This window comes from Eleginops maclovinus, chromosome 1 (genome assembly GCF_036324505.1).
Source record: "Eleginops maclovinus isolate JMC-PN-2008 ecotype Puerto Natales chromosome 1, JC_Emac_rtc_rv5, whole genome shotgun sequence".
In the NCBI taxonomy this organism is placed as follows: Eukaryota; Metazoa; Chordata; class Actinopteri; order Perciformes; family Eleginopidae; genus Eleginops; species Eleginops maclovinus.
Genome location: NC_086349.1, coordinates 10,887,581 through 10,905,233, shown reverse-complemented (window position 1 = coordinate 10,905,233; position 17,653 = coordinate 10,887,581). Strand labels below are relative to the sequence as shown.

The 17,653-nt window shown below is 40.2% G+C and overlaps 3 protein-coding genes across 3 annotated transcripts; 2 read left to right on the top strand and 1 right to left on the bottom strand.

Moving 5' to 3' along the window:
• Positions 1–1,073: 1,073 nt before the first annotated feature.
• LOC134868365 (vesicular inhibitory amino acid transporter-like) lies at positions 1,074–4,695 on the top strand. The gene is made up of 2 exons (XM_063889437.1): positions 1,074–1,894; positions 2,642–4,695. Exons 1-2 carry the CDS (start codon positions 1,514–1,516, stop codon positions 3,827–3,829), a joined length of 1,569 nt encoding a protein of 522 aa, XP_063745507.1. The 5' UTR covers positions 1,074–1,513; the 3' UTR covers positions 3,830–4,695.
• Positions 4,696–5,360: 665 nt separating this feature from the next.
• Positions 5,361–11,344, top strand: bpifcl (BPI fold containing family C, like). The gene is made up of 16 exons (XM_063889450.1): positions 5,361–5,643; positions 5,803–5,920; positions 6,097–6,196; positions 6,308–6,439; positions 7,289–7,444; positions 7,528–7,591; positions 7,708–7,768; positions 8,183–8,274; positions 8,403–8,579; positions 8,659–8,718; positions 9,637–9,804; positions 10,253–10,320; positions 10,404–10,446; positions 10,542–10,602; positions 10,799–10,875; positions 10,982–11,344. The coding sequence occupies exons 2-16, from the start codon at positions 5,821–5,823 to the stop codon at positions 11,033–11,035; spliced, it is 1,413 nt and encodes a 470-aa protein (XP_063745520.1). The 5' UTR covers positions 5,361–5,643; positions 5,803–5,820; the 3' UTR covers positions 11,036–11,344.
• A 451-nt stretch (positions 11,345–11,795) lies between these two features.
• LOC134866362 (PRELI domain containing protein 3B-like) lies at positions 11,796–17,147 on the bottom strand. Its single transcript, XM_063886486.1, has 6 exons — positions 16,898–17,147; positions 15,620–15,788; positions 14,964–15,053; positions 14,229–14,299; positions 13,953–14,055; positions 11,796–13,847 (listed from the first exon to the last, which is right to left on the bottom strand). Exons 1-6 carry the CDS (start codon positions 16,927–16,929, stop codon positions 13,731–13,733), a joined length of 582 nt encoding a protein of 193 aa, XP_063742556.1. The 5' UTR covers positions 16,930–17,147; the 3' UTR covers positions 11,796–13,730.
• Positions 17,148–17,653: the final 506 nt, after the last annotated feature.

Sequence of the window (17,653 nt, the reverse complement as noted above, 5' to 3'; positions counted from 1 at the left end):
TTTTTATTCAGTTTGAAAATAAGAAAGGCTGAGGAGGAGTCTGGCCTGTTTTTTCTTTCTGTGTTTAAGGAGCTGTCCGTGGTGCTGTCAGGCTCTGCGGCATGCAGGCCAGCTGCAGGATGTTCATCATATCAGCAACGAGTTGCATCCCTTCACAGCCTGCTGAACATGTTCATCTGGCATCAAGCTGTTTAATGAGCAGGAAACTTAAAATCTGCACACGTCAGAAACATAAACATGCAGATCTGAAAATCATTTTGGCATTCATTTAAATGTTTTTAAATTAAGACGAAGCCCATTTTGTAAGGCAATACTTGCATTTTGTTTCCCCGGTTTATTTATAAGAATACATCAAATTATGATATTGGAATTTGCATTGAAATATTTTATGTTGGCAAATATTCTATCAAATTTTAAAAAGTAATTTCATAATTTCTTAAAAATATGAATCTACCCGTAAAAGAAAAGGCCTTTTGTCTTAACAGTACTACAGAAAATACCAATGCGACGTGTGTATGCTGGGCGCATATGCTCGGTTCGCGTGCTTCAATTCACAAATTCAGGATTTATTTCAAATGTCAAAATACATTTCAGCAGGTCAGACAGAACAGTCAACAATTTGTCTAACGAAAAAAGTCGAAGGCGAATTTATATGGACGGCGTTTTATTTGCTACACAATACGTAGGCCTATGGAACATTTTGACAATACAATTGTAGCCCTGTAGGAATGCAATAATATAAACAAACTAGGACTGTGTTTTAATTCAATAAATGTTAATGCAGGGGTTTGTTAGATAGATATTTAGCATGACGCTGTAGGTAGAATGCATCGCATGTTGAACTGTTGACATGAAATCAGGTGAAATGTTTGATCTCTTCATTCATGCAAATGTCACGAGCGATTCTGTAAGAATGTCTTTAAATGCCCAGGTTATCCTCGCGAGTCGTGAATACTCTACTGGTGAATTAAAGTCGTTCTTGCTCTCTCTCTCTCTCTCTCTCTCTCTCTCCCCCCCCCCCTATCCCTCTCTCCCTTTCTCTCTCGTGACAGTTCTGCTGTGCGCGAGCTGTTTCTCTGCCACTCTATGCGGACACGTGCACGCTCCTCTCTTTTCGGTGATGCAGTCAGAGATTCCAGCGCTCGTGCTGTCGCCCACAGGACGCCCAACTCACAAAAAAGTGCAAACTTATATATTTTTTTAACGGCACATTAGGACCAATTTTCCCTCCCGTGTCTTTTTTGGGGCGTTCCTCGTTGATACAGATACCAAGGAGCGCGTTATTTGAGGGAGTACTATGGATGAGCAAGCGAAGAAAAGCGGCTGAGGATTGTTACAGTTTGGATGAAACGGAGGGTAAGCTTACTTTGCGACGACATCGAAGAGGCAACAGGCATGGCTTTACTGTAGCAGCTAAAAAAGAGAGAAAAATCACCCTGCATGCATCTGCTTCTCAGCTCTTTATACTCAGTAGTATCCTTTCACCTGAAGAACGTAATTTATTGGGGTAACGATGGCTCACCTAATACGACACAAGCTCACCAACAAGCTGACCAATGCGGCCCACACGGTGTCCAACAAATCCCAGGCCAAGGTCAGCGGTGTGTTCGCCCGGCTGGGCTTCCAGGCCGCCACCGACGAGGAGGGTCTGGGATTCGCCGAGTGCGACGACTTGGATTATGACTACAGGCAAGGGATGCAAATGGATGTCCTCCAGGGAGAAGAGGAAGGGGGACACATGGAGGGCGAAGGGGAGCTGGATGGAGACAGCCACTACCAGAGAGACGGCACCGGCCACGGGCCCGCAGGCCTGAAGACAGGGAGCTCTCTGGACGAGGAGAAACCAAAGATCACGACATGGGAAGCAGGCTGGAACGTCACCAACGCCATTCAGGTACACCGCTCTCCTACTGCATGTGTGCATGTAGAAACCCCTTCTGCTGCACGGCTGAGGCCTGCAGCTGGACCAAAAGTCACCTTGAAGATTTACATTTTGTAAGATTTATTTCCAGAATTCCAGATTGTATTTAGACAAGGATGCGCACGATTTCACAATATCCAATATAAGAAAGCAATACGTTCTACACATAATGCTGAGCTTTAAATGTATTTAAATATTTTACATGTTATCATGATTTAATGCATGCTTCAATTCAACGTTTAATTCATGGTTAGAGAGTGGATTCGTTGCAGCCAATGTTAGGATTTATTTATTCAAATCTTTTTATCAGTGGGGCTGCAGCCTGCTGCCTTTGATAGTCCCGAGGCTGAATGGCACCCACGTGCTTATCAGCGTCCCCATCAAATTGAAAATGTAATCAATTTAATTTAACGTTTCGTTTTGAAATTGTCTTTTTAATTGTGTTAATTCGATTCAGCATAGCCTGCACAAACGAAAGGCCAGACTTTCAAGGGCATGGCTTGTGGTACAATAATTGTGTGAGGAAGACACAACAAATAAAATAATAAATACAAAATTTCTGCGTTGCATTATAACAAAAATTAAAATAAACATCCTTTTTTGTTACTGTTATTATGTAAGAGGTGAGCTGTTGGAGCCAGCCCTTGCATGCCGGTTGCTCGGCCTGTCACCGTGATGTGGGCCTCGTCCATAACCACTCAACCGCTTCTCTGTCCGCAGGGCATGTTCGTCCTCGGCCTTCCGTACGCCATCCTCCACGGTGGCTACCTCGGTCTATTCCTCATTATCTTCGCGGCTGTGGTGTGCTGCTACACCGGAAAAATCCTTATCGCGTGTCTGTATGAGGAGGACGAGGACGGCATGAAAGTGCGCGTGAGGGACTCCTACGTTGACATCGCTAACGCCTGCTGCGCGCCACGCTTCCCGGCCCTGGGCGGGCACATCGTAAACGTGGCTCAGATAATCGAGCTGGTCATGACGTGCATCCTTTACGTGGTGGTCAGCGGAAACCTGATGGTCAACAGCTTCCCGGGGTTCCCCGTCTCACAGAAAGCCTGGTCCGTGGTGGCAACGGTCGCGCTCCTGCCATGCGCTTTCCTGAAGAACCTGAAGGCCGTGTCCAAGTTCAGCTTGCTCTGCACTGTCGCGCACTTCATCATCAACGTCCTAGTGATCGCCTACTGCCTCTCCAGGGCGCGCGACTGGGCCTGGGACAAGGTCAAGTTTTACATCGACGTGAAGAAGTTCCCCATCTCCATCGGCATCATCGTGTTCAGCTACACCTCCCAGATTTTCCTCCCCTCCCTGGAGGGAAACATGCAAAAGCCCAGCGAGTTCCACTGCATGATGGACTGGACTCACATCTCCGCCTGCGTCCTCAAGGGCCTCTTCGCCCTGGTGGCGTACTTGACTTGGGCAGACGCCACCAAAGAGGTCATCACAGATAACCTGCCTTCCACCATCCGGGCTGTGGTGAACATCTTCCTCGTGTCCAAGGCGCTGTTGTCCTACCCGCTGCCCTTCTTTGCTGCAGTGGAGGTCCTGGAGAAATCCTTTTTTCAGGATGGCGGCAGAGCCATTTTCCCTGACTGCTACAGCCCTACTGGGCAGTTGAAATCCTGGGGTCTGGGCCTGCGAATTGCCTTGGTAGTCTTCACCCTGCTTATGGCCGTCTTTGTCCCCCATTTCGCCCTCCTTATGGGTTTAACTGGGAGCCTCACCGGTGCTGGTCTGTGCTTCCTGCTGCCAAGCCTCTTCCACCTGAAGCTCCAGTGGAGGAAACTCCTGTGGCATCACGTCTTCTTTGACGTTGCCATTTTTGTTATTGGGGGCATATGCGCCATATCTGGCTTCATTCACTCGATTGAAGGGCTCATAGAGGCGTACAAGTACGATCTCCACGACTGAGAGCTTCAGAGATGACCTTTATTGAATGGTGATGTCCTGAAATGCCGCACTCCGGCAGGTTTTCATGACGCAGACCTTATTACAACATCGCGTTAGCCACTTGACAAAGAAGCTCGTGAGAAGGATTATTTGTGTGAAATGTACATCTTTTTATTTTGCCTTCGTGAAAATGTGCAATAATGAACTCTACAATCACCGTGTAAAGTAGTCTACTCATTCCGGAAAACATGTTTTATTCACTGGACAGAGGATCACAAGCTCCGCATGAAAAAGGGGGCGGGGGGCGAGGGGGTGGGAATTAAAATGTCCAGGTATCAGTCTTCATGCAAAGTTGTCAAAGATCCAGTGAAAATGTCCGCCATGAGTCTTACTGTGAGTGTGTACGTGTTTATATCTGGGGAATGAAATAAGTGAAAAACAATGGAGTGAATATGTTATTGGTTTATGAGCTGCTAGATATTTCATTAATCCCACTTCAGAGAAAATATTACACCAAGGCACTCTCAGGTGCTAGGTGGATAATAATAATAATAATAATAAACAATGAAAACCGTATGTGTAGTTGTTTAAACAGAACTTAATTTTTTCAGTTCGTTTTTGTGTTTTATTTTCCATCTTTTGCCTATAGTAGTCTTCGTTGGCTTGTTTGTTTTCTTGGTGTTTCAAGTGTCATTCTGGATGAAGTGAATTCAAAGTGCAAGCAAGTGGGTCCTAATTGTGTTATATGAAAAAAAAACCGTCTGTCTGATAATATTCTCTTCCTATTGAACTTGTTAAATGTGATTTAATGGAACTAATCATGGTGTGAGACAAAGAGTATTTGTTGAATTAAGAGATAAATAAATCAAATATTTTATGGCTGGTGATTCTAATGTTTCCTTGAAATGTAGCCTGGGATGGAGGAGCCTTTTATTTTATTGTTGATGGTCTCTCCTAGACTTTCTTAATGGCATGCAGTTACATTGGCCAAATTAAACAGTTTCTTAATTTGAGCAGATACCTCCAAGACATCTTTGAAGAAAACGAAACAAATAAAAAAAATAAAAGCTAGTAAAATAATGAAACCAACAACAAATAAAAAATGTAAAGGAAAAACTAGTAGTAAATTGTTAAATTGACATTCCCAATATTGCACAACATAAAAATAAATAAAATCTGAGATACTACCTTTGCACATGAACCCAACCAATAGCACACTGCATGCAAATGTGACACTGCGTTCTTTAGGTTTTCATTCATCTTCCCAGGGCCAGGTGGATATTTGTTTTCACATCTTGTACACAACAGATATACACATAGCAAAACAGCAACACACGGATTACAGAACAAACAGACATCAACATATTTACAGTTGATATATCAACAGATATCAACTGTAAATATTCAAGTCAGATTGCACATGTGAATTCAGGATGTAAAGTCAGAAGGGCATTTTCACTTCCCTTTTCATGAAAGTCGACCATGACAGTATCTCGTTTTTGCAAATGGGGATGTCGTTGAACTGTTTCTGATGACTTTTGACATTTTAAAATGGCTATATAATAACACAAAGAGCAGATTTCAAAATAGTTTCCTTTGCTTTACACACACACACACACACACGCACACACACACACACACACACACACACACACACACACACACACACACACACACACACACACACACACACAGCAATCCATCAGTCTGTCAGAGAAAACACGAGTGCAGTAAGTTTCACTTCTCTGAGACACAGGAAGTTGCAGCAGGTGAATCAACGCAGAGAAACAATGAAGACGCCTTAGAACTTGGTTCATCATTCTGCATTAATTCAGGTATGATACATAATATCGCTTTAAAAGCTTCAGGGTAATATGTTTGACTTTGTTCACATTACCCAGTAACATTTAAAAGTCTCAGTTTAGTTCTTTGACTGTGAGGAGTTTTGTGATTAAATTCATGCTCACATGTTGTATTTGGTACGTTGCTTGCAGCTCAGTGGACCCAGGACAATGCTTCCACCAGTGATAGTTGTGCTGATGCTCATCTCTTTTACCTGTGGTGAAAATCCTGCCATACAAGTCACCCTGACTAACAAAGGACTTCAGTACGGTAGGGCAATATGAAACGGTGCTATTCGCTCAGATGTTCAGTTTAATCAATCCTAAAATAACGGTTTCATGGGGCGTTATTTTGCTTTGGGTATCTTTTTATTAAGAACCTAACCAAACCGTAGACATGTTTCATTCACAGTTATTAAAACTGTACAAATGTGCTGTTTATCCCAGGAAAGAATTTAGGTGCAGAACGCGTTCAGGAGAAGCTGGAGTTGATCACTCTCCCTGACATCACTGGTGAAGTCCTTGGCATACACTACATCCTAACAGGGTATGATAACATTCCTGAAGATATACCTCCACTTACTTGATACATTTTATTTGACATGTTTACATCACTAAGACCTGTGTCCTGTCTTTCCCCTCCCCATTTGCAACACAGAATCACCATAACAAAGTGTGACTTTCCAGAGCCGATTGTTGAGTTCAATCAAGACTACACAGGATTCACAACATCCATCTTAGGACTCAGTGTGGCACTGACCGGCGGGTGGATGACACACTTTGGTATAATGTGAGTTTCTGTTGCCAGTATACTGGAAGAAGTAGATTCTAAACTTCGGTAAAGGTATCCATACTACACTGCAGAAAGTTAAAGTCCTGCATTCAAAATCTTAATTGGGTTAAGTACACAAAAGTATTAGCAAAGTATATCTTAACTAAAAAAACAAAATTGAAAGTATACTCATTTTGCGGAAGGGCAAGACTCAGCTGCTTTCCAATACTAGTGATGTTTCGAAGCTGCTCAGACAACTGATATAATCTGATCTTCCTCTTTACAACTTTAGAAAAGTGAAGTCATACAAAGATAATAAATTAAATGCGTAAGTTAAACACTTCTGTTTGCAAAATACATTTACATGAAGGCTAAATGAGGAAGTGATATTCAGATTCAAAATTCCCTTTATCTTTTAGTTCATCTGGTGTCCATTAGAAAAAGAAGTGTCTCCTTAAAGTCAACATGCCAATGTCTCGCCGTGGAGCTATGGTTTTTTAAAGCTAAGAAAACCACTTGTTCCCTTGTGCTACATCGTCCTTCATTTTTAAATGTAAATGTCAGCCTTTAAGTCACAAAAATAATATAATTTTCCCTGTAATAACTCTCTAACCAAAACAATTGTCTTTTCTGTGACCTCCTGTTCTTTAACACACGATGGCCCTGTGAGTGCATAACTACAATGTCTTCCACATAGGTGTATGTTTAAGTAACAGCTAACTGGAGATATTATAATGTTAACATGCAGTTCAATCAAAGAATATATAATTTTCTTAGATAGTGACCAAGGTCTTAAGGACTACAGAGCTGAGCCCATTCTCACCAATGCCAACTTGAACTAACCTTTTTTTAATTGTGTTTTTTAAGCCATGACGGAGGATCCTTCAACATTGCTATCTTTGGTGTGGATGTGACCTCAGTGGTGGAGCTGGGGAAAACCCCTGACGGGCATCTGTCTCTCACCAGTGTCAGCTGTGATGCTCAGGTTGGAGATGTGAACATTCAATTTCAAGGTGGAGCAAGGTACAGTAAAACATTGGTAGAGAGAAAGAAAGGGGAGATATATGATGTGGAGATGTCAGTTCTGCATTTTCATTTGTCTATAGTTGGATCTTCCAGCCTTTTGTGGAACATTTCAAAGGGCGGATGCGGAGTGAAATAAGGAGCAGTGTAAGAGTCAATCAGTGGTGTCTTTGTCAATGCTGTATCGTCATCACATAATACTCACTGTAAAGATTTTGATGGTGAGCACGGCAGGACATTGGCCTTGTTTTTTTCCTGCATAGATCTGCTCTAATGTGGAGGAATCCATTGTGAATTTGGACTACCACCTGCAGACCATGGAAGGTATTGCAGACGGCCATTGTCATAAACAGATTTTCATAATCTGAGCCTTCCCTCAGACAATACTTGGACCAACAACACAACAATATATTTTATATTTCTATTTAAAAAAAGGCTGCTTTGGAAGAAATAAAATTCCTGAAAATTACTGTATATCTTTAATAAGTCTTTAACCAAACCATATACATGTGGACAATTCTGTGAAATTCTTCAATGTAATCCCTAAATCAGTTTGAAGAGAGGGCTGTCTTAAACTTTAAAAACCTCTGACCCAATATATAGATTTTTTTGTTGAATGTTGATACTAGGTGCTTAGTGCAAGAAATACCTTCATATTAAGTCAACTGTCAAATAAGAGTCAGGAATTTAAATGTATAATTAGATAATTTAGTAACAAATTATTTCTACTCTCATCAGTGTCCTTCAATGTGGGTCAAGACTTGGGTTTTGATGCCCATCTGACTGACATACCTGTCATTAATGAATCAAGTATGATTCTGGGTCTTCAGGTAAGCAACACGGCATCTGTAATCTACGGAAACCATTGTTTATATTGTGTGCCAAAACTAATGAATATAAGTTACAAAATGGTAACCAGTAGCAGTAATTGATCATTTCTCCAACCTTCCATCTAAAGGGAGAGTTCTACAATATCAGGACTCATCAAAAGCCTCCCTTTGAGGTCTTGCCTTTCACTTTGCCTGAGCAGCCGGACTACATGTTGTCAATGGGCCTGTCTGACTCCACCGTGAACTCCGCCTCATACGAACTCTACTCTGCGGGACGACTTCAGGTTCTCCTCACTGACAGCATGGTACGTGCACCTATATTCAAGCATGTACCAATTTCTGACATAAAACATGCTTGTAAAAAATGTTGTTTCATCATCTCAGATACCTCCGTACATCCATACACGCCTCAACACTAGCTCAATGGGGCCTTACATCCCTCAGGTAAGTGTCTCTGACTCAGGGTTAAAGTTTTATTAACTCAATGTATGAAAGGCTTTGTGTCAGCATGTACCATGAGCAGGACTGATGATGTCACTGTGGTTCAATCATTATTTTTGAATGGATAACAATCCTTAAGTGAAACCACAGCTTGAACACTCGGTTCCTTCTTAAAAGTAATGTGGTTTCAATGGGGAGTAATACGTAAAACCAAAGATTTCAGTGGCTGTGTGCCGCTGAATTGAGTGACTCTTCGTATACGAATGAAGTTGATGTAGGGTCGAAGCCGCTAAGAACAAAAAAACCCTCAATATTTATATCTAAAAAGCTCTTTCTTAAAACCACTCTTGCTGCAGAAGAGTTTCTTATAATAGTTCTGCCTTTCCTAATTTTTTGATAGAGGATTTTTAATTTAATACAAAACCTTTTTTTTAAAGTAAGATATGATCACTCACTGTCATGATGCAAAACCTGTCATTGTTACTTTAAAAAAAACAAGAAAGATAAGGAATATAAAATAAAATATATAACTGACCAATTATTGAGTCTCCTTAGTTGACTCCTTACATTGTGTATTTTCTTAACAATATGTAAGAATATCTTATTAGCTGTACTTCTCTCTACTCACTTTAAACTTGTGTTACCCAGTTTACAGTATCTTATTGAATATTCATACAAAGAGGTTGAAAATAATCGTACCTTAGGCAGTTGAGACACACACATGCAAACTTGACACACACACCATCAGGGAAGGGGGTCACTGTAAGTTGTCTGTAATGAAACCTTTTGCTGATAAGAGATGTGACATTAAACCATTATAGATGGTTAAAATACTTTGCAGGTCTACAGTATTTAAGCTGCAGGCTACTGCCCATAGAAACATTTTACAGAATCTCTCTCTCCCTCTCTCCCTCGCTGCAGCTTCCCAAGATGTTTCCTGGTCTTCTGATGAATTTGCAGGTGTATGCCACTGAGGTGCCGATGTTTTCCTTCCAGCCCGGGGTTGTTGTACTCGGCCTCCAGGGCGATGTGAAGGCTGTTGCCATCCAGCCCAATGACACCCAGACCCCACTGTTCAAACTCCATGTTGTGAGTAGTTGTGTTTTCAGGCCTATGGATATGAATAGCTTTAAAGTATACAGTACATTCTTTGTAGCTTCACAGTATGGTGCCTGTGCATCCCATGGGACATTTTAAACAGAAAGCACATAAGAGATATTTTGTATAGAAATTGTTTTATCTCAAATAATAACTCCATTTGACCACACAGTTACATGCAGGTGCTTAGACAAAGGGTCACTTTTTTATGTTTAATGTGGAATAATTTTACCCACTGTGGCTAAATTAAAAAGTTAAGACAGAAAATAAATGGACGACCATTTTGAGAATTTATTATATCTGAAGTTCGAGATCTTAAGTGCGAAGAAAAAAAAATGAATATGTGAATTGTGTCACTATTGATTAACAAGAAGTAAGAAACAGATTAATCGTAATTTTAAAAAAAAAGTTTTAATAACAGCTGCCACCTTTCTTTCAGGACTCAAACTTCAGTGGTAAAGTGTGGGTCGCTGCTGGAATTGTGAAGGGCTCCATGACTCTGCAGAAGTGAGCATCACCATGTCGTAAAACACACGCCTCGGTCTGCAGTTAACTATCACAAAATAATGAAATGTCTTTCTTTCAAACAGTTTAACACTGACGCTGGCAGCGAGTGAAGTGGGACCCTTTGAGGTACATAACTAGATCACATAATACGTTACAGGCAAACTTATGTGTGCACTGAGGAGAATTAAACCCAGACAGTAACATCACATTTCTCGCTGCAGACAGATAAGCTGCAAGCCTTAGTGAAATTGGGAGTGATGGCTGGCCTCGCAAAACTGAACGGTAATCATTTAAAGTTTGCTTTAGTCAAGGAAACGTAATATTTATAATAATTTAAATGTGAATAGTGCTGTATCCTCAACATGGAGGGAAACAATGCATTTGGTCCTTCAGTTGAGGGACAGCACATACCATACTGTATAGCCTCAAAATATTGAACCTAATGTATTAAATTGTAGGATATACTTATCTGTTTCAGTGGAACTGGGCAAAGGCCTTGTTTTACCCAGAACAAGGAACATAGAGCTGGTCAACACCGTTCTGGGGGTGGAAGAGGTGAGTGTTAGTAAAAGATTACTCAGGTTAAAGTTTGACTGAGAAGACATTTTGAATTAGGGGCAGAAATTGTTGATGCGCTGATCTTTGTCTTTATTTCTCACAGGGATTTATAGCCATGTGTTCCGATGCTCAGGTGTTTAAAGACAGCTTCAACTGACATCAAACTGTCTGTTCCTCATCCAACATGGATGCTCTTCATCTCAGATCACATTCTTTGCTCCTGTAAACAAAATGGATTTGTTTACATTTAACTTCATAAAGCGCCAGTGTAAATCCAAGCATTTAATTTACAACTATTAACAATTCATATACTATTAACAATGATTTAACCTGCAGTTGATTTCTACAAATGCTTCAGCCTCAAACTTGATATTTTATGTATTAAATGTAATATTTTGTGATGTGCATTCTGTTTCATATATAAAACAATAAAAAAGATGTGGAAAGAATAAAACATTTTTTATAAGATTGTTTGTAAGTCACTGTTGCATCAAAGACTTGGTCATTTTATCCGTCATTATTATTACCATTATCATTTTTTAACTCATGGCTTAAACATTTGTAGAAAGAGATGGTACCAGAGGAGACTACATTTAAAATATATATCCACAAATCTGTAGAAATGTGCAGAATGAAGGACTTACCAGATAGTTGACCTGCATGGGGACCTAACTTAAAGACATTCAAACTTAAATTGAACCAATTAAGAGGTGCATATTCTTAATTAAAGTAAATAAAACATTGAGGCAAAAACACTCAAATTAGGCATGAGGCAACAATGAAGAAATGAGTGTTATAACCTACTGAACTGAAAGCCTCTCTTGTGAACTGAACAAGTGACAGTGTGAGAAAGTCAACACATTTTTTAAGGGCTGATAGACCTCAAGAGTTCAAGGGAAAAAAACACCACCACCAAATTCATGAAACAATGACATCTCTTTATTTTGAAACATTTCTTTAGATTCCGTTACATGTTCACATTCTTGGAATGTAACACCACCAAAATATAAATAAAAGCCTATGTACAGCCTCTGTTCCTAAAATGTTCCCTGTAGAAACACATCACACTTCAGTAGACACTGTTGAGGATAAGGACTGGCTGATTCAAACAGGAGTTAGTTATGAAGAAGCTCTTAGAAAGGAGCAGGTGTGACAAAAAGACTGACCTTCTGTGGATAAAGGGAGATTTAATTAAGTAACTGGGACATCGACTGACCTTTGATGTAGAGCTCCATCAACAGATATAATAAAATAACTGTTTTTCTCAGTTGAGCTTTTGTAGAACTATCCTTGTTAAAATGTCTAGAGAAGAAAAGGGAAGAACGCACAAAGAGTTACAAAGTTATTATGGCGCCTTCATCTCAGTGTGGTCCTCAAAGGAAGCAAACAGGGAAACTGAACTCTGTAGCACCTGAGAGTCTGCTATGGGATAAATATGGGAAGGATTGTGCATAAACACGACAAGCTTTTAAAATCAATTCAACAGCCTTTGTCAATGTTCACTAATACAAATGTACTATAAATAACAGTATCTATAGATGGTATGAAATAATTGGACAGAGTATACACAGTGGGGTCGTTCGCAGTTGAAATGATTTTGGGTATTAAATGGGTGGAGTTTTTTTTTTATCTTCACATATTATGCTGGCACACTCCGTGATCCTGAACGTAACCCTGCAGAGCGCCTTCTGAACGTTCACAAACATTATAAACACTGCGGATATTTGATCAGTCCTCATATACTCATTTTGACAGCTCTGTTCTCGACGATTTTTAAGTGTATTTAATTACACATGCTGAAAATAAGTTAGACATTCAAGTTCTCAAATATTTATACTGTAACACGCACCTATACAGCACATCATCGTAAGAGAATATACTAACAGAGGCAAGAAAGACTTTAGGAAATAAGAGACCTGTACCAAGAACAAGACCAGAACATCCTAAGACCAGTCCACCATGCCGACAGCTCTAACAGACAGATCTGCATCAAAACGAAAGGAAACCTAATTTATTTAAACTGCTATGACAGTTTGACAAATAACAAACCTATACCATACAGCACCATGCAAGTATACCCACAAACTGGGCACGTAACCTTAACGCAGATCTGGTTGTCAGACAAGAGATCTGCTTCCTATGAGCTGCATAGTCTCAAATATATCTGTGAGAAAGTCCAGAGGGGGCAAAAAAAAAACAGACTCAGGCCAGTGGGAATAAAAGCCTACAGTTTTGATGTCACACGACAAGAAAGCAGTATCTGTGTTACTTTTTACTCTGTTAGTCTGTCTGCTTTGGTGGGTTTTCATTTCTGAGATATTTTGGTCTGTTCTGCTCTACAAAGTAAGCTACTCCAATCCAAATCTAGAAAAATGACTTAATTTAAGCTTTTACTATTTAAGTACTAAACTAGCAAGGGTTAGGAAACAATAATAAGAGATAGAAGAAAAAGGGGAGGAAGACAGAAAATAAATTGATGAGATGACATGGAGGCACAGTGTGATTTTTAAAGAGCTTTAACATTACAAGAATAAGTCCTATGAGCTTCAAGTGCAGTCCAACTCAACCCTGTTTCTTTTTTTTTTGTTTAACTGTCATCAGCTCAACTCTCTCCATAACTGCCCACAGCAGCGAGTATCTAACTTGCCACCACAGACTGCTGAGGAGGGAAGAGCGGGCACACGCACACACACACACACGCACACACGCACGCACGCACGCACGCACGCACACACACATAGGGCCAAAGGGTCAGGCTGTGGTTACTAGGCTGTTGGCAGGTTAGGTGAGAGTAAATGTCAGAGAGGTCCACCGGTTCATGATGGCAATGTGGAAAGCTGCAGGGGCCGGGATCATTTGTCTGTGACAGCAGCTGCCATTGGAGCACGTATAGAACCGCGAGCAGTCGCTGCCAACTCCTCGATTTCTGTGTTTAATCTTCTGATCACCCACTCCATGGCCTCCCGACCCTGAGACAGACAGACAGAGTTAGAAACATAATGTGTAGTGGCAGGAAGGCGATTTGATTCTGAAAATATATAAAACGATAAGGAGATTTAAGTGGTCAGCCTCACCTTGCCGGCGTTGATGGAGATGGTCTTGGCCATGAGACCCTCGAGGTAGCTGCTCAGACTGATACCTTTCACACTGATTAAAGCCTCCTGTGTCAGCACCGTCCTGAACACAACAGTCAACACAAAGCTGTTAAAGCTGTTGTATTTTTAGAAGAAGCCCTTTAATAACCCTTTAGAAGACAACACATTTTTCCCAACCAAATACTCAGACCTTAGCAACCACGTCGGCCAAAACTATTTATTCATTATTAAAAATATTCAATAAAAGTCACTTACTTTTCAGGATCCTCTGGATGCGGCTTGTATGTCAACTTCTCATCCACAGATACAAGGTTAGTGAAGGAGATCTGAATGGACATAATAAAGCATTAGTCTTTTTCAATCAATATTTTCTACAACTATATTAATTATTTAATTGAGAACAGATTAAAGTCCAACACACTGATCTGCTCGCTGTATAGAGACCATGTTAAGGACACAGGTGTAACTGATAACATTAATGATAGCTACAGCCGGTATGAAGCAGTTATACATGCAATTATTTAAACCTGTGTTTGACATGTAAAGTATCCACTGTTAGACCTTTAAAGACAATCACACAACTTTATTGAACACCATGTTTGATTCGAAATTACTAAATGGTACTTCCTAACATGACCTTAAACAAACTTCAACAATCGGGAAGTAATAAGTCTTAGGAATTATGGCTGGTATGTTAATACATGCTTAATGATAATCAGGTGTAAAGGCTTAAGAGGGTTCAATCAGGGAAAAGTTATCAAAAACAAATCAATGATGTTCTCCCAGATACATAAAAAAAGTAACTCTAGAAACAACATCTTAAGTCCACGTTATAAACGTTAACCAAAATAATTATTTCAACCACATGACTAAATCAATTGCACAATACAGAAAACTATAAATATATTTTCTGTCCTACTAAATATTGGCACTAATGCCATAAGTGTTTTGTATAAAGTAATAACAATGATCCATGTCAGCACTACTTACATTTGTAGATTTCAGCTCAAAGCTCTTTTCTTTGGGGTCCACCACAGAATGTTCCTGAACATAAGTGCATGTTCTTGTTACCCCGAACATCTGCAGGAAAAGGACACAGCTCAGGATTAGTTTAAATCCTGATATCATATTAGTCAAGATGAGTAAGACACCAATTTCTGCTAACACCTGGATACCTAAAATGTATTTTGTCCAACAGACTGAATATCTCAGATCAATGATAAAAAATAAAATAATCATGAATGAAATTGAAACTTTGGAGCTAGTAGTCAAACAGATGGAAAATTGACAAAGACACTTGCTGCAGTGAGGAAGTGACATCCTGCCCACCAATTCTGAAGTTCTCTCCTGCAGTCACATTTATTTAGCTGGTTCTGACAGAATAATCAACATTTTGCATGACAAGGCATAAACAAACAAAACACTATAACACCTCAGGAGTATAAGGAGTATTAATGCATGCCTCTTCCTGGGCAACTATTGCTTGAGAGGGACAGGTCTAGCAATGAAATATGGGCAGATGATTAACATACTGCAGCAAAATGAGCATGTCAGAAAATAAACAATGTAATCTAAAATAAAGTATATTATCAAGCAGAAATAAAGTGTCGCTGCAGCTCTAGCGTTGCTCTCTTGATCTAACTTACAGTCTTAGCCATGCTTGGGAGGCCCCACTCTGTGCTGAGCAGTCGGTGGCTGTGCAACCGTCCCTCTTTGTCCACACTTCTGTCAAGGACATCTACACCAAACACACCAGGGTTCATGGGGTTTGGGTATTTCTGCATCGCCGCCTTGGTCACCGTCTCCCATGGGTGGCTGTTAAAATAAAGATTTACTTTAGAAACAGAAAGTCCCTAGGGAATATTTGCATTGTAATACATTTGGTGATGTGTGGACTTATCAATACCACAAACTGCAATTATACTGCATGCAACAACAACACAGATTTATTGATGATGTCAGTCAGCCCATTTTCACCCCTTAGTATGATGGGCAAAAACAAAATAAATGACTTTGAGGATCATCTAAGCTTAAAGCAAAGCTGCTCCCATTTTTAGAGCCTCATGCTAACTCCTCCACAAAATAATTCTGAATAATTCTTATTGATATATGTACCAAAAGCAGTAACAACAAGTGCAGTGACTTATTTACAAAAACGGAAAATAATCACAATCAAAATGGAGGAAAAACCAAAGACTCGAGCAGACAGGAGGAACGCCCCCCTACGCACAGCACCATCTTTTTTATCAACACGGATTTCGCTGGAAACCTCTGGAAATGGACACAAGCTTTTCGACTATTGTTACACACTGCACGCCATCTGTCTGATGAGCAGAAATACAGACAATAGACTATGTTGTGTTTTCATCGCATGCTCGCTACAGTCGGCAGCAGCCCCTCCCGTTATGTAACGTTATGACAGCGATACATAAGATCAAACTCAGCGATCTTCCTTGTGCTGAAGACAAAACTAAAACAAAAAAACACACACGAATTATTTCACCATCATAGTCAAATGAGCCTGACACGTTTAATAACATTTATAATGACCCTCATTCCTGAGCAACTACCGTTACAGCATCTGATAGCCAGCGTTAGCTTCGAGGCTAACGGCTGGAGCTAAACTAGTTCACTCTGCTAAAGCGGTTTACCTCTAGTGCACACTAACGTACACCATCGAGTGATGTGTTGAAGGAATGTGAAACAAAATGGCGAGTGAAAGTCACATTTAATAATTAAAAACGAGAAACAGTTAGGTATTTCACGGCAGGGATTTGGTGTTAAAGTTACTCAACTTATGTATAACCTTAGCAGCTAAGAGGCTAGCAGCTGCCCGGTGAAGCCACACAAAAACGCTATCAGAGAGGAAACCAGGTACTAATAACAAGTGTACTAAACACAACTACGGAAACAAAACTACTCACTTGAAAATGTGCTCTGACGCCCAGATCTTCATTTTGTTAGGCTTTTCCGTCAAGGCTCGGGAGCCGGGTCGCTTAATGACAGCGTGACCGAGGTGAGGAAGCAAGGAGGAGCTGAAGGAGAAACCTTTAATGGACGACCCTGACGACCCTCCCCTGCAGGCTGGGACAAGAGCTGCACTCTGCAACACAAGCAGAAACACTCAGGGTTAGGATAAAAAACACAATAAGAAATCTGCCTTCTCAACTCAAAAACTCTAAGTGTATCACAGACCTGCTGTCTGCACCTTTATTTACACTAATACATTATAAACATGGCTGCTAGGGGACTGCTAAATATCATATGTGTTATACTGTGGTTATACAAACATTGTATATGTATGGTATGTTTAGGCTACAGTGCTATTTTTTTTTCAACTTTGTTCAGTATATATTCAATACTGTTGGATCCGCTTGTCAACTTATTTGAACATAATCAAAGAAAAAAATTGTATTTATAAATAAATATATTTCATGTGTAAATGTGGCTTTTATAGCTTACGCTAAAGGATCAAATTGAACATTTACATCATAAAACAAACTTGTATTTAAAAAAATGACTGGGGCGGGACAAGCCAAGGTCTAAGCTGTCAATCGTAGTCAGGGACTGTTCTAATTGGCTGGGGATAAACAACGTAAATACATGCATTAACATCCAATGTAGGTAAGCTAATGGAAAGGTTGGTCAATGGGAGGTTAATGCACTTTATGGAAGAAAAG

What these genes read in the sequence shown, in the direction of transcription:
- LOC134868365 (XM_063889437.1), top strand. Translation starts at nt 1,514, where the DNA reads ATGGCTCACCTAATACGACACAAGCTCACCAACAAGCTGACCAATGCG. An exon ending in ACGTCACCAACGCCATTCAG is followed by an intron (nt 1,895 to 2,641) that starts GTACACCGCTCT and finishes CTCTGTCCGCAG; the next exon opens with GGCATGTTCGTCCTCGGCCT.
- bpifcl (XM_063889450.1), top strand. Translation starts at nt 5,821, where the DNA reads ATGCTTCCACCAGTGATAGTTGTGCTGATGCTCATCTCTTTTACCTGT. An exon ending in CACTGTTCAAACTCCATGTT is followed by an intron (nt 9,805 to 10,252) that starts GTGAGTAGTTGT and finishes CCTTTCTTTCAG; the next exon opens with GACTCAAACTTCAGTGGTAA. An exon ending in CCGTTCTGGGGGTGGAAGAG is followed by an intron (nt 10,876 to 10,981) that starts GTGAGTGTTAGT and finishes TATTTCTCACAG; the next exon opens with GGATTTATAGCCATGTGTTC.
- LOC134866362 (XM_063886486.1), bottom strand. Translation starts at nt 16,929, where the DNA reads ATGAAGATCTGGGCGTCAGAGCACATTTTCAA. An exon ending in TTGAGCTGAAATCTACAAAT is followed by an intron (nt 14,300 to 14,963) that starts GTAAGTAGTGCT and finishes ATGTCCATTCAG; the next exon opens with ATCTCCTTCACTAACCTTGT. An exon ending in CATCCAGAGGATCCTGAAAA is followed by an intron (nt 14,056 to 14,228) that starts GTAAGTGACTTT and finishes TGTTGTGTTCAG; the next exon opens with GACGGTGCTGACACAGGAGG.